This window comes from Schistosoma mansoni, assembly GCF_000237925.1.
Source record: "Schistosoma mansoni, WGS project CABG00000000 data, supercontig 0113, strain Puerto Rico, whole genome shotgun sequence".
Taxonomy (NCBI): domain Eukaryota; kingdom Metazoa; phylum Platyhelminthes; class Trematoda; order Strigeidida; family Schistosomatidae; genus Schistosoma; species Schistosoma mansoni.
Window position 1 is genome coordinate 766,665 of NW_017386033.1, and position 26,239 is coordinate 792,903.

At 39.4% G+C, this 26,239-nt stretch overlaps 3 protein-coding genes across 3 annotated transcripts in view; 2 read left to right on the plus strand and 1 right to left on the minus strand.

Annotated features, from left to right (window-relative positions):
• Window positions 1-1,923, plus strand: part of Smp_000470 (0710008K08Rik protein) — a 7,352-nt gene extending 5,429 nt beyond the window's left edge. The window contains exon 8 of the mRNA XM_018790412.1: window positions 1,502-1,923. Within this exon, the coding sequence (XP_018646322.1) occupies window positions 1,502-1,673 (172 nt within the window). The 3' untranslated portion in view covers window positions 1,674-1,923. The remainder of the gene's footprint in view (window positions 1-1,501) is intronic.
• A 16,499-nt stretch (window positions 1,924-18,422) lies between these two features.
• On the minus strand, window positions 18,423-19,341 carry Smp_122320 (hypothetical protein; the record flags this gene model as incomplete). The annotated part of the gene is made up of 1 exon (XM_018790413.1): window positions 18,423-19,341. The coding sequence occupies one exon, from the start codon at window positions 19,339-19,341 to the stop codon at window positions 18,496-18,498; it is 846 nt and encodes a 281-aa protein (XP_018646323.1). The 3' UTR covers window positions 18,423-18,495.
• A 3,019-nt stretch (window positions 19,342-22,360) lies between these two features.
• Window positions 22,361-24,932, plus strand: Smp_000460 (hypothetical protein; the record flags this gene model as incomplete). The annotated part of the gene is made up of 6 exons (XM_018790414.1): window positions 22,361-22,540; window positions 22,576-22,746; window positions 22,781-22,915; window positions 22,947-23,127; window positions 23,161-23,305; window positions 23,342-24,932. 6 exons carry the CDS (start codon window positions 22,361-22,363, stop codon window positions 24,930-24,932), a joined length of 2,403 nt encoding a protein of 800 aa, XP_018646324.1.
• Between the last annotated feature and the right edge of the window lie 1,307 nt (window positions 24,933-26,239).

The following is a 26,239-nucleotide window of genomic DNA, read 5'->3' on the forward strand; positions in this document are numbered from 1 at the left end:
CAGAAAATCTAATTTTTCTACTCATTGGGATATTACAAATATATTTACTTATGAGCTTATATAGTTCAAATCAACAAGGAATGAGATAAACGATTAGCAGACAAAGCATACCAAAAAGTACATGTACATGTCACAAATTGTTATGAGAACTATAGATCTATTGATAGGATAACAATGGCATGCTAGTCATGTATTGTCAGTCCTATAATCAACTGAATGACCCTGTGAACCGAACTCTATACTCAAGAGAGAATGGCTTGGCTTTTCCTTCATGAATTCTTATCTATTCCAAGTTCAAATGTAAGAGGTTCTAATAACACTATTAAGTATTCTAAGGAATTCACTTATCTAGAAATGTCGATAGCCGACATAATTATAGTCCTAACAAGGTTTCTTTCTTCGGGTTTCGTATACCTACTACGTTTGTTGCATGAATTTTTAGAGGATTAATTCCTCTGTATCTGACTCCAATAAATAAATAAATAATATTCCGTTAACTGAATATTTCATGCAGGCTGAATCTCCTAGTAAAATTATGGGTTTACCCGAGATTATTCAAAAGCCTGAACACCAGTTATAGAGATAGTTTATTGTTGAAGTTGGATAAAATCCGCAAGCGTACAGATAGTAAGAACACAGGGAAAACAAGTGAGTGTGTGTGTATCAATGAGTGTTAGTGGGTTGTGGACAAATTATTGATTGTCTTTGTTTAAAACCAATGAGAGAATAGATTAAAGATTGATGTGCAGACACGTGCGCTCAATCAGACTCACATATAAATTTACAAAGTGGATTAAATGTCTAAATTACAGAGAACACACAAATAATACAGTAGTTGAATGGGCTTACTACAAATTGGGCATCGGAGTATTTATTGAAGGCTGAGTCTTGTCCGATGGAGTTTGTTCGATACTATTCTCTTGTCGGTAGCATATGGCCACTCGATTTACGAAACGTGAATATTCCAGATTTTAGTCACTCCAACCTTCTTTACTAAATAAAGTAAGATTGGAATGGACAAGTTATTGGGACGGTCAAACAAAAACATTCATGGTACTTGAAAATTGTGGTATATGAGACTTCCGTGATCAGTGGTTAAAATCTTGAGCTGGGTAGCATAAGAGCAGTCTTAGTATCACATACAAATCTGTTCATTAAGATTTTAAGCATCGTATTAATCTTCACTTCTTATTTCATGTAATTATTTCTCTCTGTTTCTCCAATACTATTGGAACGATTGTTCTCATTTTTCATTTCTTTTTTCCTAGTGTGCTAATTTTTAGCACAATAAATTGAACTTGCATACACATAAGGTGAATTCTACATTATTTCTACCACCTAGATTTACTTTGTCCTATATATAAGTAACGGGGCCTAGTTAATACTATTTCTTTCTATGTTGTTGCGAATTGGGCCTATTAGCATTTGTACTAGATACTACATTGTCGATGATTATATACACATAACTTTTGTTTCTTTTCCCATTATTAAAATTTTCTAGGAATCTACTGTTTACAGCTACTATTGGAGCTGCATTTGCAGCTTGTTCTCTTACACGAAAATGTTCACAATTGGCATACGCTAAATACGGTCGTTCTATGATAACTACCCAAATGTTGCCAGAATTACATCATGCATTCGAACAACTATTCACTAAAACGTCAATTACATAAAATATCACGCTTTTCTGTATTCTAAACAAACCCAATTGAGTTGTTTTCATCAAATATGTATTAATTTTGCGCTGTAATTGATTAACATTACGTATTTTCAACTGCATTCAAGTCTCATACTTTGTAATCAACTCTATCAAGTATTCTAACCAGTTTCTATTAAACCCATATATGAAAAGAAGTCCTTCCAGTGATTTTCTCTTTTTGCCTGAAAAAGGATTTTTGTTAGATAAACGGGATAAATTGGTATCACAAGTGGTTTGACGAAGGAGACCCTCCTGTAACTTTATTCTCAAAGCTATACAATTGCAAATACATACCATTTTCCCACTAAAAACGAATACTTCTCAGTAACAAAATTGTAAGACGTTACTTGATGAATCGTCATGGAAATTAACAAATAAGTGTTATGAATTTAATAAAAATAAAAAGGCTGTATGTCAATTTGTTATGATTTTATGTCCGACTTTTTATCACGGGAATTATCCACCAATCGGAATACGACTTGTCTAGTCTTAACGCTGTGCCAAATCAATGACGTTCTACCAGTATGAGCAGTCTAGCGATTTTATTGATCCCTTGTCCGCCTAGCCCTTCCAATTGAGTTCAAAAAAACCAATTGCAGCTTCTGCTATGCGGATCGTTTATTTCAAGCATACTCGGTTTATATACCCGACAGACAGACCGCATCACACCATTGTCACATGTATCCAGATTTATCTTTGCTGTACACATAAACTTTTGCTTAGTGTGCACAAAGTGACCCCTTACAGCAGTAGATATCACCAGTTACATTATCCAATCCAGTTTTATGATTATTCATCTTCAAGTAGTTTTTATGACAATTAATTTGACAAGTTTCACAAAAATTCTGTTCACCCTTGTAATGGATGTAACTTCTTGCATCTTCGCTGTGTCCCACAAATTATTGTCAGTATGCGGGACTTATACCGAAATTCTAGTTCAACTGTGGCACTGTTTGACAAACGTATTTAGAGTTGAGCCGCTTCTTGATTCAGTAATCCTAGATATCATACCACCAACTTTTCACTTTAATAATTACGAGTCATTCTATTCATCAGATTCCCGCGACTTTTAGAACGACCTAAACTTACCATACTCAATCACATTTCCGGTCGACTGCCACTGCCAAAGAAATTTATTTACCTTCAAGAGGTATGCAGATTTGTTTTCAAATTTTTCGAGTGGTATAGACTGTGTTTATTGTAAAGTAAACGGATTGTAAATACCACAATAACTTAAGAAGCTCCTAAGGATAAGAAATTAAGGTTTCGGTTAACGAATATAGTTTTACTACTTGAAGTCATTTCAAATAATCCGATAACATTGTACGGCAGTAAAGCTAATATTTGCTGGAAAATGTATGTACTAAGCTCTATGGATCTTTAATTAACTGCATATTGAAAATAATTGTAATCGAAGGAAAACAGTCAGAACTGACCAAGTACTTAAAGCCAGTATGTAATTAACTGATTGTAAACCATGGAAAACGCACTAGTTTCGACGTCCTGTTTTAGAGCTTGAGGCAACAGAGTCATTTGAAATTGTAGATGAGAAACGAGTGGACGAAAGGTACTTGCATTTCAGCGTTCAATAGGAAGATTAGTAACGTGACAGTGATATGCTCGACTGCATAAAGACCTTTCAGTACTATTAAACCAATAGAGCTACTAGATATATTTATGTTCATCATGCATTTGGTACATTTGCACTGTTTCCTATGCACTATTGACAATTATTGAGTCAGCAAAATGAACACTAGATAGCGTTTCAGTTGAGCATAATAAGAATTACGCGTTATGAGTAAATAGGAATTCGGAGAAATGAATTGTTAGGTTAACTAGTAGTGCTAGTTCGCATGAATGAGTAAAATAGGTATCAGTTTAAACTAGGGTTCCACGATAACTCCGAGAAAGAAAAGAGACATAAACACACAGAGAAGCTATAAACATAATATTCATTTCAACTGAAATGTTAGTAGCATTAAAAGAACAAGTTATAACCACCGACTGCGCTTAAACCAATGGACTCCGCCAGTTGATTGCACAGCTGAATGTTTCATGAACAAAAGTCTGTCAGTTATCAAAATTTCAATACAGCATATTTAGCTTGGTTAACAATCAAGAAGAAATAACTACGAAGGGGTAGAAACCTATTGGGATGAGTAAAAACGACTTAGAGCTTTATCGGTTTTAGGTAGAACAATGCATTGGATTTATCAGAAGTGGTCTACTACATACGATACAGATATAACAGTATGTACATGCTTCTCAAGTTATTACTATTCGACGATAAACTGAGATTTACATTTAAACACACATGAGCACATCGATATTTATTTAATATACAAGTTGCTTGTACCTGGCTTGAGAGCAAAAATGATGTGATTAATCTAATGATTATGGCAGAAGGATTGGCTAACAATTTTAATGAATTAACTGTTCAATCCTAAGATTAATTTACTGCGAGAAGACATAAAAAACAAATTCGAATTAAAATGGATTTATTAAGCAAACCATGGGATGTATTACAGAACAGAGGATAGTTTTGGTAAGTTGTTTGAATAAATACATTAAGTCTTTCAAGTTACCCATTTGAACAGAAGTAAAGAAAAAAACTCTAGAAGTATTATTTGGGTTCCAAAAATATTTACAGAATTAAATAAAATACAATAAATAATCTACAAAACAAAATGTTTCAATACGGCATAAATAAATTACAAAGCACTTAGACGAGGGATTTTATTCGGAGGACACTCAACATCATCTTTCCTCGTCTGAGAGGAAATGTACTGTTCCCTTTTGCTATCAAGACTTAAATCATAAAACATATGCCGACCTCCATTAATGATCCAAGACCGATTACAGCTGGAGGTACAAACATAAGTAATTCGGGATTCAGAACTTCGAGAATGAGGAACGAACTGAGTAAAACTATCCTTCTTGTATATAGGCAAGTTTCTCAAACTTTCAGCCATCCCCAAAACATTATATATCCTGAACCTTGAAAAATGAAGAAAATGGTAGATTGGTCAACGTACAAATCCTCACTATGAAACAGGCTAAATAAGAACCTAACTCAATTCATCAGTTCTATAAAAACCAACTCATGTTTTCTTCAAGTCTAAAATCAGACCTTTAGGTAACCTAACCACGGAACTAATGAAATAATTTATAATACGTACAAACCATCTTGCGTCAAATGTAAAACTATAAGTACTCAAACGAGAATAAAGTTCTATATAAAAAGTCCACACAGATGCAATGAGAATGACGTCCAGGCTCGTGAATAAAATTTGTCCGGTCCGTTAAGAACTGAGTTTGTGATAACCGCAGCGTAAAAATGTACGGAGTTATAATTGTGCTATATGTCATCTTTCACAACTAACTTGATGTCTACTGTTTCAGCGTAAAACTGCATTTACTAGAATATTGGAAGGTCAGATGAGTGATACCTTTAGCTCGTAAGTCTGCAGGCAATAAACTTCGGTCTATGTGCTTCTGCTGATACTTGGTTTATAACCTACGGTACAAAGAGAAACACTATACCTGTGATTTTTACTAAGCAACGGATCTCATAGGTTTTATGACAATTACACCAAGAATTGATATCAATTCATTCTACAGGAGTAATTCCATCTCAAACAATTCGAGAAATATTTAGTTACCACTAAACTGGTTTATACATGAGTGAGTTAGTCAAATATCCACTCTAAGTCGAGTGTCTGGGTGTAGACAAACCGACACTCAATACTAAAACTTCATTTGCCTTTTCTGGTCAACACATTTTATGGTAATTGCTGCCATCTAAATGCCCCCAAATGCTCTTGTACGGCCGAGAGTGGGGAGAGAACGCTCTCCCTCTCGAAATGCTTTCACACAGCCATGCGTATATAGCCTCTGTCAGGGAAGTCCTAATCACTGCCTTCTCACAGTGGCATTACTGTTGTTTACGAAAGTGAGAGGACGAAAAGCGAATGTCCGGCGTCTTAACCGGGTTGGTGGACACGGAGGGTCCACCTAGGGGAGTTGGAAAACCCTGATTCTAAACCAATGGTGCACATGAGCTCCAATATCCTGAGGGAACAAATGGCGTATGAATCAATCGTTGGTCACCGGCTACCATGGGACTGCATCTCCTTACGATGCTCCACTGCCTTGTGGATCAGATCTCTAGGTCAAAGGTTCGGGGTGTGGCCCCCTGAGAAAAAACCACCTGCTTCGGTTAGGGCATCCGGGATCACAGCCCTCACACAAATCAAATAAGATATGTGTGGCGCATATGTATTTGGTGTCCGTTTGTACCAACATTTGTGTTTAAATAAATAAAATAAATAAACCCAGCTGGATAACCGATAGTTCTAGGAAAAACAGGCATATTGACTTTCTAATAGTTGTTTTTCTTCAACTCTCATCCTTATTCGTCTTTTCCGATCACATAGCTTTTTAGTGAGGAACTGAGCTTTAAAAAGATTACCCCGAAGTGTAATCTGTTGAACTACAACATACATGTACAGATTCCATTTACTTTGTCCAGCAAAAGCATTGGGTGGCAAGTAGAAACTGAAAGGCGAGAATAAAAAACAACAGTATAACTTTCAGTGTTCCACAGTAAATGAAATCTGCTCATACATTAGACAGACATCTAGTTAGCAGTAAAACTAATTTTGTGCAGACTACAAAATGAATAAACAAGAAAAATAGCATGAGATAAAGCATCACGAGATTATCCTGAGCATGTACTTAGAATGGTGTTTAACCCACTTAAACTAATCGCTTGAGAGATCTAACACTGAAAACACTGTCCGTGGCGTGAGCAAGTAGACCTATTATATTGCCACAAATTTAGCTGAGTAGATCACAGAATATGGCTTAGTGCAGTCTTACAACAGTGATGTGAATGCTACATTCTGTCAAGACAATTCAACGCTATTTTCTCCGGAAGACTGTGTGATAAGAATTAAGAATGATAGATCCCTAAAATGATTGTTTTGCTGAAGACCAGTCTGTAGTTAACGATTCTTAACTGGAAAACAGACAGACTGTAATTTCTGGACGAACCGATCAGATGTAATATAGCAGACTTTGGCGCAAAATTTAATCATCTGTTTGGCTAAATAGCGTTCTGGCATTTTAACTGATGTCAGTTCGTGACGAAAACCCTGAATCTAATTCCCAGCCCTAACCGTCAATTATAAATCATAATTATAATTCGTCGCGCTGGTTTTTAACCCTCACCTATTCCTAGTTAGTGGATGGATAATCTCAAGGTAACTTTAGTGTCGCTCAAAGGTAGTTCATAAATTAGTCTGACCAACAAAGCAGCCTGATCCGGATTCCAGTAAGACCAAATGAGATCAATTAGACCTCGACCCTAAGTTCAGAGACAGTATAGGGGTTTGCACCTAGATAGAATGTATTTTGTGTACTATAGGTGCATGAAGAATAGCATGAGTGATAGCTAGATAAGAGAATAGGTTCTCCGACGACACAATAGGCGCGCACAATCCACGTACACTTAATAACGAAAGCAATCAATAACAGTAGAAAATAGCGCAAACCTCAAACTAATACAATTTTAGAGTCAAAACTAAAACCAGATAGTTAAACTAGGTAAGAATAGTGCAATGAGCAACCCAATCAATTGACTGGAATTGCCGTTGGAGTAAATCCCCAGATGAGATCCGTACAAACTTTCAGTTTAATTGGCTTCTAACTAACTGCAGCTGCCGAAAATAAATGTATCGATCCAGAGAAACACCCAATAATTAATCCCAAACCTAGGGCCGCTCCAATCCTGCCTTGTTGCAATTTAATGCAGCGCGGACACACGTTAGTTTAAACGGTCTTCAGTAATGAGGATGTTAGATCCTTATATCTTGTTTTTCACTAAAAATCCAGGTTCTCACCCAAAGTTTTCAGTAATGGGATGACACAGTTTGTTTTGGTAGGGCTCCATATTCAAATGGTTCAAATGGTTGTGGACGAATTAGAAGCTTTCGCTTGGCGGGCTTCCTTGTCTAGTAGCAGTGGATCACCAATACCTCCAGGCAGGAGCCTAGGTATATTGCCGATAATAGAGGGAAAAAAGAAATTGGTAAATCATAATAAGATGTTATCCTTAGTCTTTAAGGATAGGTCAAGTTTCCTCTTAAAGGACTCCTAGGAAGTCGCTTGGACTAGCTCAGTCGGCAGCGAATTCCAGCATTTGACAACTCTTAAGGAGTATAAGTTGTGTCTACAGTCTGTTCTGCTATGTTGGGTCTCCAGTTTCTTGGTGTTACCCCTTAGTTTAGTATTGTGACTAGGCTTAAGTAGATATTTAAGGGGATGACCAGAAGTGTTAAGGATACTGTAAGTCACAAGAAGGTCACGTCTAAGACGCCTGTACTCTAACGGGTAAAGGTTAAGTGATTGGAGGCGCTCTTCATAAGGCTTGAGTTTGAGTCCCCGAACTGATTTCCTGGCTCGCCGTCGGATACGCTCCAGTGTGTCCTTGTCCTTTCGGAGAGGGAGGAAATACTATGTTTCCGTACTCTAAATGGGGACGAATAAAACTTTTGAAGATCACGTGGAAAGTTCTACCTTCAAAATGGCCAAAAATGTGCTTCGATGCTACCAGTGCAAGGTTTGCTTGAAATGCGTTTTTGTCACAGTTAGCGTAGGACTTCAAGTCGTAGGGCACCAACACTCTTAAATCCTTTTCGACTTTGGATACTTCTAGAGAGGAGTTTCCCAAGATGTAACTGTAGTCTGCGACATGTCGCAGATGGACTATTTTATACTTTGAAGTGCTGAAGGTAAGTCCGTTGTCGTCTGCCCAACTTTGAAGTAGAGTCAGATCCTCCTAAAGTGCCAGTATATCCTCTTGGTTGCGTATCTCTCTCCAAAGTTTCACATCATCAGCAAGAAGCAATAAGTCAGACGATACTTGTTGTGGAAGATCGTTTTTACAAATCAAGAGGAGAAGAAGTCCTAGTATTGAGCCTTGATGGACACCATTAGGACATTCCATCGCCTGGGAGAAAGTGAAGTTAACTCTAACCTTAAAATGTCGATTTTTAAGATATGAAGTGGGTCAGTCAATTAGAGGTAGATTGATACCCAATCGTCTAAGCTTATTGATAAGACATATATGGTTGACCCTATCAAAAGCTTTCGAGAAATCAAGGTAGATGACGTCAACCTTCCCCTTGCGATCAAAGATGCTTGTTCATCTGTCTACCGCAGTCAGCAGGTTGGTCGTACAAGAGTGACCCTTCCTGAAGCCATGCTGTTAGGGTGAGAAGAACTTAAAGGATAATAAGTAGTCGTGTATAGCATCGCATATCAGGGACTCCACAATTTTAGAAGGTATAGAGAGAAGGGCCACCAGTCGGTAGCTTGAGAGTTCGCTGTGTCGACCTCCTTTGAAAATTGGTGTGGTGTGAGCCAGCTTCCAAATTTCTGGTAGTTTGCTTCGACTTAGCGAGTAAGAGAACATCACACTAAGCGGTATTGTCAGGATTGAAGCAGCTTCCCTCAGTATAGCAGAATGAACTATATCCGGACCAGGAGAAGTGTTTTTTCTTAGGTGCTTCAGTGTATGGAACACCAGGTCAGCGCTCAGGTTCACTTCTGAAAATTCTGTGCAGTTGCAGATGAAGCTTTCATCAGTGTGGGTGGTGTGGGTCGGTTGAAATGTCCGAGATTATTGTTCGGCCAAAAGTTTGGCGGCATCCCCATCGTTATTGGTCGTACCATTAGGACCTAGCAGTAGAGAAACTCCAGTTTTGGCTTGTCGAAGAGAAGCTGAGTAACGAAATAAGCTTTTCGGATTGGAGACAGATTTATCGATAAGCTTGGTCTGGTATTGAATCCTATCTTATCTTATTGCCTTTGTGCATATGTCCCTTATGTGTTTGTATTGCCTGTACCCGCCGTTGTTATCAGTTCGTTTATATTCAGTCCAACAATGCCTTTCGTGGCTTAGCAAACGAAGAGTGTGGTTATTGATGATTGTAGGTAGTTTGTAGCTTTTTGGGACTGTTCGAGGAACTGAATGCTTAGTATCACATAAGAGCGTGCGCAGTAAGCAATCCCAATGGGCATCAACTTCAACTTGGGGGTAAACATCCCGATCCACCTGTTGTAGATAGTTCTGTAAAGCTGACACATTCAACCGTTTGAAATTCCAGCTCCCGTTGTTGCTGGGGTATCTTAGCTCAATTTTGCTGACAAAACCGAAGGATATAATGGCGTGATCGTTTTTCCCTAGGGGAGCCAAAATTGAGAGGTTGTCGACTAGAAATTCATCGTTTGTAAATACCCAGTCCACGCCTGACGGCGTCTGACTGTTTCTCTAACGAGTTGCCGACTTCACATTTTCGAATAATCCCAGATCCTCAATGAGGTTGAAGAACCGAGCTTCAGTCGAGTTTTCAACTCCAATATAAGTACGTTCCGTGAAGTTGACCCTAGGAAGATTGAAGTCTCCTAGAATCAGGATATGAGAGAATCCGAGACGCGTAGAGTGGGTTAATCCTTCCAGCAAACGATTGTCGTACTCGATGTCAGCAGTGGGATACCTGTAGATGACCTCGACTAGATACCTCAAGGCGGTAGATAATCTTACTGAGCACCATACGGATTCATCAAAATTGAGAAACTCTTGTTTGTGAAGTTGGTGTAACTCCATGCATGATCGTATGTCTAAAGCTACTCCACCCCCATTCCTGTCTTTCTGTCGTTGCGAAACAAAGAGATCCCAGATATTGCTAGCTCCTGGTCCGTAAACTGAGAAGATATCCAAGTTTCAGATATTCTTATCAGATGAGCATCATTAGCGTTGCTAAGTTCACGTAGCTCATCCATTTTATTTGGTAAACTTGCGGCGTTCATGTATAGGCAGTTTATGCTTTCAATTTGAAACGCATGAGCTTCTTCCTGTTTGTCTGTATGAGCCTTACGTGAATGGACGGGTCGCCAAACTATACAAGGTTTTCCGAGTTGGTAGTCCCTGTCCTTCACACGTTTTTTATGATCATGACAGTCTACAAGTGGCATTGTCAGCTCCAACTTGCCTTTATGATTGATCCTGGTGTCATGTGGCCTATGCGGGTGCATATGGATTTCAATTGCGAACCGACGGCTGTTGGCACGAAATGCTTCCAGAGTTGTAGCCACCATATGGGAGGATGGGAGAGGTATCTTCATTAGCCGGGGTCTAGAGTCTCCGTCTTTCTTGGCTAGCCTCGTCACCTGTGGAGTCAATATGTTTTTCAGTTTCAAGGAATGTTTAATAAATTTCCGTTCCCGAATATCAACGTTTGCTTGAGCTGGGTCCGTATTTTCCGGTACACCTTGCACAATGATGTTTCTTCCGCGGAAAAACTCGCGAGATTCTTTAAGGATGTTCCGGATTATATTTCGCGCAGAATACGGTATGTCATTCAGTATTCTTACGTTCCCATCGGATTTCAGTAGGTGACTAGCCAGCAGGACGTCTTCTACTTCTGAAGCATTCTTGAGTGTTACACGAAGTAGCCTCTTTGTCCGGTGATGAAAATTGATCCTGACTCTGACAGGACAGTGAGAATTTACGAGGACACTCAGAAAATATCACAAGCCCAGAACTTACTTGCCAGTTAACTACCGACTTTCCCATCGAATCGTCAACGAGTGGAATTCATTACCTCAACACGTAATCGAAACTCACCCTGTCGATTCTTTCAAAAGAAATTTGGACCAACTGAGAGACCATCATTGCCTGGACCAACACAGGCCATCAATCCTCCTGTCCTTTCCGAACCGAAACTGGAACTTCATTCGATCTTTTAATCGAAAATGCCAAGCTAGCTAAATCAAAATTTTGCAATGTAGGAGTTCGAAGATATTTTTATGATCCCAACGTGCGAACAAGCAACAGAATTGGCAACCGCAATGAGCGAACACGAACCAAAAGTGGAAACCGCCGACGACAAACCTAACGCAGCAGCCTGCGTGGATGAAGAAACTTCGACATCTCATACTTTTGACAAGCACATTCAGCGAAGCCTATGAAGCACGACATGGACATACTCGAATCGTATTATCTTATCGATACTTTGTCCTCATGTCATTTCTGCTCATCGATCCATCAGGCGGATTATTCCGTTATCATCCGAATAATTAACTTATGATCATTATTACAATGATGTCGTACCATCACCTAACGTGGAACTATTATTTTTGTTCGTGCTGACATTACATTTATGAGAATTACGCAATCATATCAGTCACCGAACAAATTATAATTATATGGACATTACACGTTATGGCATTCGGAACTCACTGGAATATTTTTATTATTCAATCACGTAAAATTTTCCCGATTTAAATAAGTTCGTTCCATTTTTTCCATGTCATTTTCGGCATAATATTACACTCATTCACTTAGTCGAGATCATTTTTTATTTATTACACAACACATTTTTCATTTCGATATCGCCTCCGATTATGTCTGCGGATGCCCTTTAATTTTAATGAGCTTTTCGCTAGGATCAATCATCTCTATTTTGTCCTGGATCATTTGTCAGATCGATGGCCAAATTATTACCGTTCATTCGTGCGGATATATCGCTATCTCATGTTATATATTTCCGACGTTTTTACTATCTGCTCGTACACTGAATAACCTGCAACCTGCTAAGTAAATTGGCGTTCTGGTGAACCACACGTGCTCACAAACTCTCAGTCTAAGCAGTCGACAGAACCTCCTGCACGTTGATAATGGTATGGTTGCAACTTCCAAAACGCCAGCAACGGTTAACAACTCTATCATAGACATAAGTTTGGAGTCATACTCCCGATAGTAGGAACTTATGTTCTCGATATACAACTAATTTTCATTCATCTCATTGGTACACAGCAATCGTCGTTTCCTACTTTTTCAGCGATAACCTAAACCGAACTTCAGCAATTTTTATTTCACGATGACCCCTACTTTCGTGTCTCTACACAAATCAAGTATTCGACGCCGCATTACCAGCCGATTTAATAATGAATATGTTCATACTATCCATTTATGCACAAGTATGACTGAATGCTGCATCATCCATTGCTCATCAAAACTATCCGATTACTGCTATTAATATTCTATTCCCATTGCACCCTATACCAGTACATAGGGTTTAGAGATGGTCCCTCGAAGATACACTCTGGTTTGTCACATTCAAGTCAGTCTCACTCGCCGTCATCGATAATCATATGTGTTGGTATTTTTTATCATACGTTAGTACGGTTTCGTAACAAAGGAGGTCGAGCACATGTCCCTCTAACTACACAAACCACGCTAGGCTTCACGAGCATAAAGGAATAGGACTCCACTTATCTCGTCTTCCAGTCACTATCCTGTTTCTCTGGTCGTTCCACTAATGAATATTTAACGATAAACCAGCGCAAATGACAACCTACATTGACTTCGCAGTTTATTAACATTATCAATAGCAATACAGCGATGAATATCACCCGTTGGTGCAATCATCAACGTGCGGCTGGATTATTCTTATCCCACATAAACTCCAATTATGTAAATTCAAATCCAATCATCGCTAATCGATGCTATTCACTCTACTGCTGCTTATCAGAACACCTTCATATTTCACTGTTCCTTATCCTCATATTCAGCCGGCACCGAAGACAGATTCCTGATATATTCTACCCCACTTATTTACACGATCTATTCCGCTGTCATAAATATAAACAATTTATTACTCTATTTTCATGATATTTCGAATCGCTCATACAAACATGTCCAAACAGTCACGACATAAACGCATATCAAGTTTTTTTGTACGCTCACTAATTTACTCATAATCACATACTAACATTTCCATTTCTGTCCTCATCTTGACAATATTCATGTACATTTCCACATAAGTATTTCGTGCCTATAGGTAACCCTCGTGCTATTGATAGAAGAAACCAGTGAAGTAGTGAATAGGTCTTTATTTCGATCTTCGCGCAGTCACAGTGGAGCGTGGGATTATCTGTTCAGACAAACAAAGTCTCTCAACATTCCATATAAGATAATAGGGAATATAACGCTTACAAAAGGTAAGGAAGTGAATGAATACTTGAACAATACTGTTTTAGCATATGCTTGGTTGTTTGGGGTCAACTCTTAACCAACCAACCTGAGCTGTTACATTAGCTTCCCCCTAGAATCGACTTCCGTAGGAACGTCGGTTCGATTAACCTATCTATCGAAATCATCTTAGTTGTATTTCTCATCCCAAGGCGAAATTATCAACTCGCTCACTATTTGACTTACAATCAGTTACGACTAACGCTTTCAATGATAGTCCATGGATGTCTCTTCATTTACCAGCTTGTCATCTTATTTTGTAGCATGTGATCTTTCCTACAACTATCGCTGACGGTTTGCTGCGTGCTTTCAAGAGAAAGTGTGAGAATGTGGAATAAGAATATCTGAGGAAGTGCCGCGAGCGGGCTACACAACACCATTTTGGTGAGATACGATTTTTCCATGCTCAGACCGGCTATCAGGTGTTTACTCACCTGCCTCTTGAGTCGCCCTCAAGTAAAAAGTAAAGAAGAGTCTACTTTAGAGGTAATGGTGAAAATCAAGCAAACCTGAAGAACTGCTCCACTGCCTGCATAAAATAATAAGATACAAAATGGAAATACATAAATGCAATTGACAATTGTTCGGTTCATGTAAGTGCTAAACCTCCAGAACGGATTGGTATTCTGGAAGGAAATAAACATAGTGTAGATATCTTGTGCACGAAGAACCATGAAAACAAAAAAAACTATTCTGTAATGCATATATGTAAAAGGGTGAACTTGCTAGAATTTGGACTCTTTAACAAAATCGATCAAATGCATGACCTTGGGCCAGTGATGACCGCCTTTTACAACTAGGTGCGTAACCAAGGGTGCATCAGAGTAATCCACAAAACGGAAACGAATATACGATTAAGAAGCAAAAAAAAATTGTGTGGAGTATGCGGATCAAGTACAGTTGTGTCAAATACCCTTTTCTGGTTTGATTTAGGTGTGCATGATATATTGAAGCAATATTTCGTCAATTCATCCAAGTAACGAATTGGTTTGCACCTCAGAAGTGTGTAAGTCCTGTTACTCATTAGTATTATGAATGATTAGTCGATAAAAGGAAAAATTGCAGTCATTCCCCCGTGGTTTGATGTGGTCTAATGGCTAGGCACACGGTCCAGCATTCAGGAGGGCAGAGGTTCGAGTGCGTGGGGCCTATGTTCTTGTTCACCAAAACCCCCTTCAATACGACGTTTGTTGGCCATAAGTTGATCAGATATGAGAGAAAGATAACAAGAGGACGGATTGATATGTCAAAGTGCCATATTGGAACAGTACAAGTTCTTTGTTTGTATTTATAATAATACTATAGAAAAATGTATACAGATATATAAGAAGTACAACCAACATAGTTAATTAACCAGAAAAAGAAATTATAAAACTCGCCTGGGTTGCTTTTTGAATTCGTTGTATTTGCCAGTGTTAGTTGTATGAGTTTGATTAAAATCCTCAGCCATCGTTTCGGAATACCTAGCTTATGTGTCCAGTATTTAAAAAAAATATTTAACATAACACTTATATATCAAAGGTAAAAGGTCTGGGGAGTTGTATGTGAAGCGGAATGAGGAAAAAAAATTATTTTTAAGTAGATGCAGGGTCTGATTAGCTACGTGGTTAGATTTATCTTGCAGTCGAAACTGTCAACATCCTTGACTGACTAATCGGATGTGCCCAGTGAACCATTTTAGTCATTTGTAAAGATTTATCATCTTTACATTTCGATTCCGTAATGGATTTGTCAGTTAAACGATCTAACAACACGTATGGTGGTTTATGATCTAGATAAGCCGGCTTTAGCCTATCAATACTTACTGTGTCGATGTTTCCATGTTTTTCTATCACGAAATATTTAGATTTTCTTGAGACGACTTTGAAAGGACCTTCAAATGGAGGACTGAGTGGTGCTTTTATTTTGTCACATCTTATCCAGACATGCGTGCAATTGCTTAGGTCTTTAGGTATATATACGGCGCGCGATTGTTCACGAGTATTAATCGGCTTAAGTTTAGACATGTGGTCCCGTAGTTGATCTACATAATTTTCTAAATTAAGTTTTTGACTGTTAGTATTAGGGTTAATAAATTCATCTGGTAGTCTCAGAGTTGTTCCGAAAACCAGTTCCGCAGCTGAACACTGTGCGTCAGTTTTGACAGATGTTCGTATTCCCAACATAACTAACGGTAGGAATTCTGTCCACTGATTGGGGTTTGAGTGAGATATAAGGGCGGTTTTCAGCTGACGGTGAAAACGTTCTACCATCCCATTAGCCTGAGGATGATATGCAGTGCGGCGTATCCTATTGGATCCTAGAAGTTTAGCCAAGTTATTAAATAGTTCGGATTCGAATTGCGCTCCTCTATCCGTCGTTATTGTTATGGGTGTACCAAAAATGGTTACCCAGTTCTGCATGAAAACTTTGGCTACTGTTTCCGCTGTGATGTCCGTTATCGGGATGGCTATAGGGAATCTGGTAAATCGATCTATGCATGTAAAAAGATAATTAAAACCGCTTGAACGTAGTAAAGGACCTACCAAGTCGATATGCACATGGGCAAAACGTGCATCTGGTTGCGAGAAAACACCTATGGGTGAATTTGTGTGACGATTTATCTTTGATTGTTGACATGCTGAACACTCTCTAACCCACTTGTGTACATCCTTCTGTAAATTCGGCCATATATATCTGGCATTGATTAGTTTTGTTGAAGCTTTTGCGCCAGGATGAGACAAAGAATGAAAGTTATTATATATCAACTTTCGCATACTTTTGGGAACGAAAGGTCGCGGCATTGCCTTGGTCGTGTCACAGTAGATTAGAATACCATCGACAGGTGATGGGAACTGTTTTAAATTAAGACTTGAATTGTTTGTTTTAAGCAGGTTTTGTAATTCTAGATCCTGATCTTGTTCGTTTCTCAACGTCTCGAAGTTTACTGTAGACTGCTGTAGCACGTTTATTTCTAGCCTAGATAAAGCATCTGCCGCCTGATTGTCCTGACCTTTGACATGTCGGATATCACTTGTGAACTGTGATATATAGTCAAGGTGTCGGACTTCTCGAGGTGAGTATTTATCAGCTCTCGCTTTTAGTGCATTCGTTAGTGGTTTGTGATCCGTAAAGACTATAAATTCCCTGCCTTCTAACATGTGTCGGAAGTGTTTAATGGTTAGGTAGATTGCCAGAAGTTCTCGCCCGAAGGTAGAATACCTTGTCTCTGCTGGAGCGAGTCTTTTTGAGAAGAAAGCAATTGGTTTCCAGGCGTTTTTAACCAGTTGGTTAAGGGTACCGCCTACTGCTTTATCTGAAGCATCCACCATCAAAGCAAGTGGGGAAAGAGAATTCGGATACATCAACGTAGTTGCTTGAGCTAATTTATCTTTAAGCTGTTTAATATCTTCGACAGCGTCAGAAGACAGTTTGAATTCTTTTGGTTTTCCTTTTAGTGAATCTGTCAAAGGTTGCATTAATTGTGCACAACCTGGTATGAATCTGCGATAAAAGTTAATTAGACCTAGAAAACTTCTCAGTTGTGTTAGAGAACTAGGTATGGGGTATTGTTTAATGGTGTCTACTTCTAAAGTTTGAACACCGAAAACACACTTACTTTGATGTATGTTTATTCCATGTTCATCCAGTCTTTTTAACACTGTTTTTACATGCTGTTCGTGTGATTGCAAATCGGGGCTGGCAATTAACAAGTCGTCTATACACCCCTGCGCAAATGGCATATCTCGAAGTAGATTGTCTATGAATCTTTGAAATGTCTGTGCCGCATTTCTCAGGCCGAATGGCATGCGTACAAACTCGAATAAGCCAAAGGGTGTTGTAATAGCTGTCTTGGGGATATCTTCATCCGCCACTGGGATATTGTGATATGCCCTGACTAAGTCAATTTTAGTGAATATGTTCATACCCTGTAAACCGTTTGTGAAATCTTGGATATGCGGTATTGGGTACCTATCTGGTACGGTTTGACGGTTGAGGGCTCTGTAATCCCCGCGCGGTCGCCAGTCACCTTCATTTTTCTTTGGGACCATATGCAAAGGGGATGCTCATTGACTATCAGAGGGACGGATAATACCCAGTTGTAGCATATAATCAAACTCGGCCCTAGCGATTTTGAGCTTATCTGGTGCTAGTCTCCTGGGTTTTGCAAAAACCGGTGCACCTTCGGTTTTGATAGTGTGACTTACTTTTAGTTTGTCCTTAGAAGGCTGTGGGTTTGGTTTAGTTAAGTTTGGAAATTCCGCGAGTATATCTTGGAATTTCGCTGTTGTTACTGGAGGAGTTTGAATCAAATTAAGAGAGCTGATGTGACTTTCTTTGCCTTTTGTGTAATACGAAGTTTCTTTTAGTGTTAATCGCCGTTTCTTGGTGTCAACTAGAAATTCGTATCTCTCTAGAAAGTCCATCCCCAGTATTGCCAGATCTAAGTCGGCTACCGTGAAAACCCAAGGGAATTTCCTCCTGAACCCCAAATCTAGGGTTAAGTTTTTCTGCCCAAATGTCGCAATTTTAGTTTTATTTGCAGCTTGAAGTGTAATTGATGATGTTTCTCGACTAATCTCGGTTTTATTTTGAGGGATGATGCTAAGAGCAGCACCAGTATCCACCAAGAAATTCAAGCCAGAGTTTCTGTCTCTAACATAAAACAAGCGACTGTTTTGGCGCCCCTCCTCAGTCGTCGCGACCTGGGGAGGGGTTACTCGTTTCCCGCTGTCTTAGAATTATGCTTAGGCCAGGCGCATGGTTGCATGCACTTGGTTGAGTTGACACCAAACTTCCAGTGGTACCAACAAAACTGCCCAGGTTGTCTGGACATTTGTGACCTGTTTTGTGACTTGGATCGTGGTCGTTGTGGTGACCTGCTCCTGTTTCTATGACCCATTTGCATTCTGGTGACAGCCTCAGTGAGACTCTTAACACTCGCAATGAGTCCTTCTATGATGAGGTCTTTTGTTGATTTTACTTTTTGTGTGTGATTTATTGTGCCTGGTCCAGTTGGAGGACCTCTCTCCATTATTCTATCGGCTATACGCGCTAAATGAGATAATGAGGTTTCAGGATCTTGTGCATCCAAACAGTATTGGACGTAGCATGGGAGAGCTTGTATCCATCCTTGTTTTAGGACTGCTTCCCCCACTGTGTTATCACCCATTAACACTTGGAGGTGACGCAAAAACTGTGACGGCGACCGATCACCTAGTATTTCACCTTGAAAAAGTCTTTGGATTCTTTGACTATCTGATAATGATAAACGGTTCATTATCTCTCGTCTTAAGATGGTGTATGGTTGTGGTGATGGTGGATCTAAAATCAAGTCACGGACTTCTTTGGCGACTGAAGGAGGAAGGATAGAACACAAGTCTCTATAGCGAATCCCTTCAGATTTGATATTATGTCTCGTGAAATAATGCTCTAGTTGAGCAAACCACAACTCAGGATCACTACGATCAAATTGTGGAAGTCGGGATTTCGTAGTCATAACAGTATCTATCTCCACCGGTGACAAATCCTCCAGATTATGGGTTTCTATTGAGTCTGACATGAGGTATGTGACAAATATAGCAATGAAGTTAGCACGAAAAATGGTTACTATAACACGAATAACTTAAGATAATACGGAATAAACTAGTTATATACTCAACTTAGTTTACGGATAATCAGGTCTACTTTTACGATTAAGTAAAAAAAAATTAATAACAGAAATGAGGTTAAATTTGTGTTCAAAAAGGGCTCACCACTTTCGTGCCTATAGGTAATCCTCGTGCTATTGATAGAAGAAACCAGTGAAGTAGTGAATAGGTCTTTATTTCAATCTTCGCGCAGTCACAGTGGAGCGTGGGATTATCTGTTCAGACAAACAAAGTCTCTCAACATTCCATATAAGATAATAGGGAATATAACGCTTACAAAAGGTAAGGAAGTGAATGAATACTTGAACAATACTGTTTTAGCATATGCTTGGTCGTTTGGGGTCAACTCTTAACCAACCAACCTGAGCTGTTACAAGTATGACGCTTTTGTATGCTAACTCGCTCCTCACATGACACTAATTTATCAGGTATTGTACAATTTTTTTACCCTACATGTTAACGTTATCCACATGCCACTTCAGTGTTATTTTTCGAAAACAGACATTTTTAAAAAATAAATGTGCTGTTTTCTGCAAGGGAGCTATATAGTATCGGTTGTTATGTTATGCCCATATGCCTTATTCTTACTTCTGGACAAACCAATTCACCTATTCATCATGAGTCGTGTCTTCACCTTGTTAATTATTCACTTATTAATCCTGACTATTTTATATGAGCGTAGTAGTGTGTACACTTCTTATCCTATTCATCGCATGTCTGTAACTTGTTCTTGTCTGACTATAAATATTGACTAACGCTTGATTAAAGTGAGTTGGCTTACCCGCCATCTCCAATGTGAGTCTTTTGTCAATAAACTGTAACCACCGCTTCCCTTTGCCTTCTGATTTTATGCGCTGTTAAGATTTGTATTATAACGGTTACCGAGGTGAACGATTAACGAAGCACGGCACTACAATATATTTAGAAGGTTTTTGATGTGTCGAGAAACGTTTGGTATGAGCTGTCTAGTAGATGTAAAGGATGGTTAGCATGGCGTACCCACTCGTGATCTGGTGCAGACGCGTGTCTGTGCGCCTTCAGCTTTGATGTGTTCAGCCAAACAGATGAGGTCAGTGTCAATGTTGAAGATATACAGGAATATTCATTTTGCCGGTTAATTTACCTCTACAGCCAACTCCCTTCTTAGTGGGGTAGTGGTGATCAGTCGGAAGTTTAGATCCAACGATCATGACGTTGGTATACGCTTTTCCGATAGATTGCTTTAGCTAGTATCATCTGGTAGTCTCTCCCTAATATAAGGGGCCATGCGGTACAATATAACAATTGAAAATGTATAATGGAACTTGTAATTCAATGTGATTCTCGTCGGTTCTTCTTTTTTTCTGGTTGCTCATTGAAAACAAAATGACTTAAAATGTACGTGGATGTCGAAATACACTCGCACTTGAGTAAGGTAGCAAAATGCGCGAAAAAAGCTTGTTAATATATGCGTATATATATAGCTATTGCGATGATGTGAAAAGTTTTGTACAAAACGTTTTTCATATATTCTTTTCAGAATGGAAGAAAAACAATACACACTTACATTAGCATGTTATCAAAAAAATTTGCTTTTATAACATGAAATACAGAGAAACGATGCAACCAAAAAATAGTGGGATGAAAAAAATATGTGGTAAATCATGAAGTGATACGATGCACTATGCTCAGTAGTTCTTTAGGTGTTCTGGAAACATCATTCATTTTTTAGAGCGCAGTTGTCAAATACTAGCTAGGTTCTGTTGCAAAAACTGTTGACTATTGGGGAAGGCATCATAATTATGAGGCTTATCACTCTGGTGTACGGGAGGAAAATCTGTATTATCAGGGTTTCTTTCTGAATACACAGCTTAACGACGGTCAATGCTGACGCTACAGTCAGTTTCGATTTTATCGTATGCCGTTTCGGGAGGTTGTCGAAATGAGTCGCGACGTGCAGAAACGTGTGTACTATATCTTAAGGCAGGTTGAACGAAAACATCAGTTGATTGAGGTCGGGTGGGAGTGGGTTCAAATGAACTCGTGTCGTTTGCATGCCTGATGATGTAGACCTTTAGATCCGTATTCATTGAAGATGGAGGGTTCACAAAATCTCCTGGATACCAAGATGTGGCATTCCGTAAACGACTTGATTTGCAATGTACCCAATGTCGACTCTCGCGCGCCAGACCGAATGTCCTGGGTTCGAGCTCCGTAATCAGGATTGTAGATGCACACTGCTGAGACGTCCCGTACTAGGACGAAGCGACCGTCCAGTACTTTCAGGTCTTCAGCGGTTGTTTAGCCTAGATCGACCGATGAATTCAACTATCAAAATTACCCATATGGTCACAAATACCCGTTCTGATCAAAATGATTTTATATTAACTATCTCTACAACAGAAAAACAATAGATCTTATAGTCTTCCCATTCACTGGACGTGAATGTGGCGATGATGTTGGCGTTTCAGGTGGATCTATGTTGGTTGGCTACGGGTAGTTCTGAATAGCTCCAACTTTGTGCTAGAGCAGATATATTTCTTTATTCACGTTCCAAATCAGAGTATAGATTCACAAAGTCAAACTTCGTAACACATCGTTGATACAGCCGTAGCGCACCTGAAAAGCATAGCGTGATCACAAAGATAGATAATATGGCGTACTGGTCATAATCATTTTGAAGTTCAAAGAACTTATCTTGTTTACAGTTACATTGAATATTGAATGTCGATAAAAAGTTGCTTTACGAAGAGTTATTCGACAAAATGTATGATAAGCATGGAAAGGTTTTTCATAGATATTCGAAACGTGTCGATGGGAAAGGCCAATTAGCTTTGTTTAAGTAGGTTCTTATCCGCTACTGACGGTGCTTGATTTCACTGTAAGGTCGGTTGGTGTCGTTTGCAATTTTTTTCTAAGTAAATTTAGTTGTACATATTGTACATATATACTATGGACAGTAAGGGGAATTGCAAGGAAAATGTTCCTAAGGTTAACAACCATGAGTTTGTTGATAATAGACATACTGGCCACTTCTCTAAAATGCCCCATGCAACAGCAGAACAACTGACCATCTCAAAAGTTTTATCTAGGCCAGATAACGATGTAAATATCCGGTGCTACGTTGTTCAGGTATGTTGCTTCTACCGATAGACTAGAGGCTACAGCTTCAAGAACTAACTGAGTGTACAGAAGATCAGGCAGTCACTGCATTATATGACTGCGAAAACGATATTGAGAGAGCAGTTGAATTAGTTCTAGATCAGTTCCGCTGTGGTGCGACAGAAGAGTGGCACACAACTGTCAGCAAGCGTGGCAAAACAAGACACTCCCAACCGGTAGGTACTTGGATTTTGTTAAGGAGTCTTGTAGGCAGCAGAACCCGGACCAGACACAACATCACCTCAGAAAAAAGCTGCTAAACCGAAACTAGAAAAGCCTGTTGAAAGTCAAGATAAATTCTCAGGACAAAACGTCTTGGTATCTCCTCCAGTTAACATCACAAAAGTACCTCGAATAACTTTGTAATTACTTTCAGAACTCAAACTCTCACCCTGAAAAGTTCAAGAAACCAGGGACAAAGAAAAGAAATCCCCATAAAACAGATGCGATCGCTGGTGACCGAGCCTGTATTCCACCACAAAGTCGTAGTGATGATGTGTTGTGCAACAGTTCGAAGCAGTTACCAGTAGAAAGAAAAAGTAGAGTTGAGTCTGAAGGTATGTCCAATTGATGGTTCAACTTACATTTAGCATGGGATCCGTACGCTGACTGTGGAGAGTGGGAAGGGGATTCAATCGAAATAGTTAATTCAAATGCATCCATTGCCATGGGCCTTCAGGAAGCAGTATCTTTACTACCGGAACTCTTCCACGACAATCAAAATTGTTCGGAAAAGTAAGTCACACTTCGATTTTTATTTTGAGTTTTTAGAAACTTAAATGCGGATTACAATTCGCATATTGATGCTGTCCAAAATCTTACTAAAGATCCGGATGCTTTGGATGCAGAAGCTTTGTTTGCGTCATTCGCCAAAAGTAAACCACCTCCTCGCGCGTTTAATGGGAAGCTAGAGACATCATTGTTTTTTGCCCCGGAATTGTTGCCTAGTGAACAATTCAGTTGGAAACCGAATTTTGGTGGTGAATGTCCTGGTTCAAAGTTTAATACCAACACAGCTTCAATTGTAAGTCCTCAACAGATTAGTAGTAATGCAGATGAACCACTTCGACCTCAAAATGACTCTCGAAATGTTCAAGCATCCACAGACCGACCAGATTGTAGTCCGAAGCAGTTTTCGTTCCCGCAAATATCCCAACAATCACATTCCAGCGATTTTGAACTTAAGAACGCGTCATTAGGTGTTCTTTTAGATCCTCCACCTAAAACAGAAGAAAAGGTAAGCAGTGTTCCCAGTGACTATCCATCGCGACACTACGACGAACAAATGGTGTCCAAAGTAGCACTATCATATCCGATGAATCATAATAAACAGACATCCTCCATGGTTGCTAGAACTACCAGTGATAAACCCAGCTATTTGGAGCCAAATATTAAGAACTATCTTTTGGATGGTTTACCGGATAACATGAGCAAAATGAACGTTGGAGAGGTCACTGGACAAAGCACAAAAGATCAGTTTTTAATTCAGAATAATGCACAATCATCTCTCGCCCCCTTTCCTCATGGTCAAAATGAGCAACACATGATTCCTCACTTGAATAAAATACCCGCTTCGCATGCTAGTACCCACGTATCTGGACACACACAACAAGTTAACAACAATTCTCAGGCGACTCATCTTCCTCCAGGTATGCCTCACTTCATCAGTCAGTTTGCTCCACCTGCTTATCACATGTTCAATTTACCAGGTGGTTCTAGTACAACCCCTGCCATCTTCGATCTTGATCATTTACAGCTCTTGCAACAACAGAGAATGTTGTATGACATGCACTTACAGCATCAGGCTGCCACCACCGCTCAGAGTCTTCTTACTGCAAATGCGGATTCATCAGCCTCATCAAAACCCGTCAGCCACAATTTATCAAATCCAATGGGTCATGTTACTGCTCCAAACACAGGAATGCGACCGGACATGCTGACAACTGCACTTGGGCACACTCCACAGATGATGACACCTGGACACCCTTATTTTCCTTATCCCGGTTTTGTCCTCATGGTAAGTTCAGTACTTTCTTTATTCAGTTCAGAATTTTTCATCAAACTATTATGCAATTGCTTCATAACAGTCAGTTTGGTGCAAATATTTTATGGTCTGCAAGCATTTGATAAACACATCCCATTGATGTTGAATGACTTTTTAAGACCCATACTGATTTATAGTGCGGTGTCATTTTTGTGTTCCACTTCGTTCATCTCTCCAAAATACTACACACATTCGAAGGTTTATCTCTGCACTAGGTGGGTTATTCTTTTTACTAATTTGTTCCTTCTCCGCGACACTCTACTTTCCGTATATGAAAGACGACATAAATACTTATCATGTCTGTACGCAATAAGATGATTTCAGTTCCGAATTTAATCATTCGAATAATCAGGGTTCAAATGTCTGGCTTTAGGTCTAGGGTTTCTAGTAATCTCCGGCCAAATAACTACTGTTCTTGCTAATAATAGGCAGTAAAAGTAGGCCGTGGCACAGCTGTTCATCGGTTCAGTTTGCCACATCGAAATCGCATAACAAGCGAAAAAGTCAGTAGAGGAATACTGTTAACTGCGATAGAAGTGTAAACGGAAAAACCGCAGTTCAAGATGAATAAGTTGTACCGAAACAAATAGGTATGGAACGACAACTTAAGGGTAAAAAGTGGGTAATAGTTGCAATTGCCTCAGTGCAATCGACTCACATTTCCAGACGTGAGTTACTGCCATCCTGTGATTCTATCAGAACGGACCCAGCGCATACTAACAGATAGTGACTTTATATGTGTTGTCACTATGTAACATCTTTTCGGACTATTGTACTAGCTGTTTCGTACATCAGAGTAGATGTTTGTTAGTCGTGCGTTATGCGCTCCGTAGGCACCTAAGTCGTAGGTTCACTTGCAAGACCACCAAACAGATTTGCTAATTTTTTGCCAGATTGGTCCCTGAAATGTCAGGTAAAGAAAGTGGAGAACCTTATCGACCATCAATTGGGATGGTCAATTCAGATGACAGGTTGCCATAAGCTTTTGATCAGTAGAATTCGAAACGTTGATATACCTTCTGCGCATTTAGATGACAGCAACTACCATAAAATGGGTTGACCAGAAAAGGCAATTTAAGTTTTAGTGTTGCTAGTGTCGGTTTGTCTACACCCAAAAACTCGACTTGGGGTGGATATTTGACCAACTCACTCATGTCTAAAATCAGTTTACTTTTCCCGCGGTTCGCTGTCCACAACCTCCAGTTCAACACTGGGCCGTTTTCGAAGTTATGATTTCAAATACAATATGGATTTCTCTGCAGCTTTCATTAGACGACTTTTGCCGTTCCTGTAAACAATCAGTGCTCTTGAAAAGTTATTTCATGAACCTAGGTTTTCCCGAGTCATATCTGTGCCCAGTCTTTTCAAATACCATTAATGCTTCTACTAGTACTACTCTGGCACCTCATCCTGACATGTGGCAACTCAAAGCAATACGCGCATGTGCCGAGTTGTACGTTGCGTTTGGTTGACTGAGTGTTCGCTACTAGCCTAATAATCATCTACAGCTATCGAGTTACTCGTTTATTTATTTATTTGAACACAAATATTGGTACAAAGAGGCACCAGATACATATGTGCCACACAAATCTCATTTGATTTGTGTGGGGGCTGTGATACTGCCC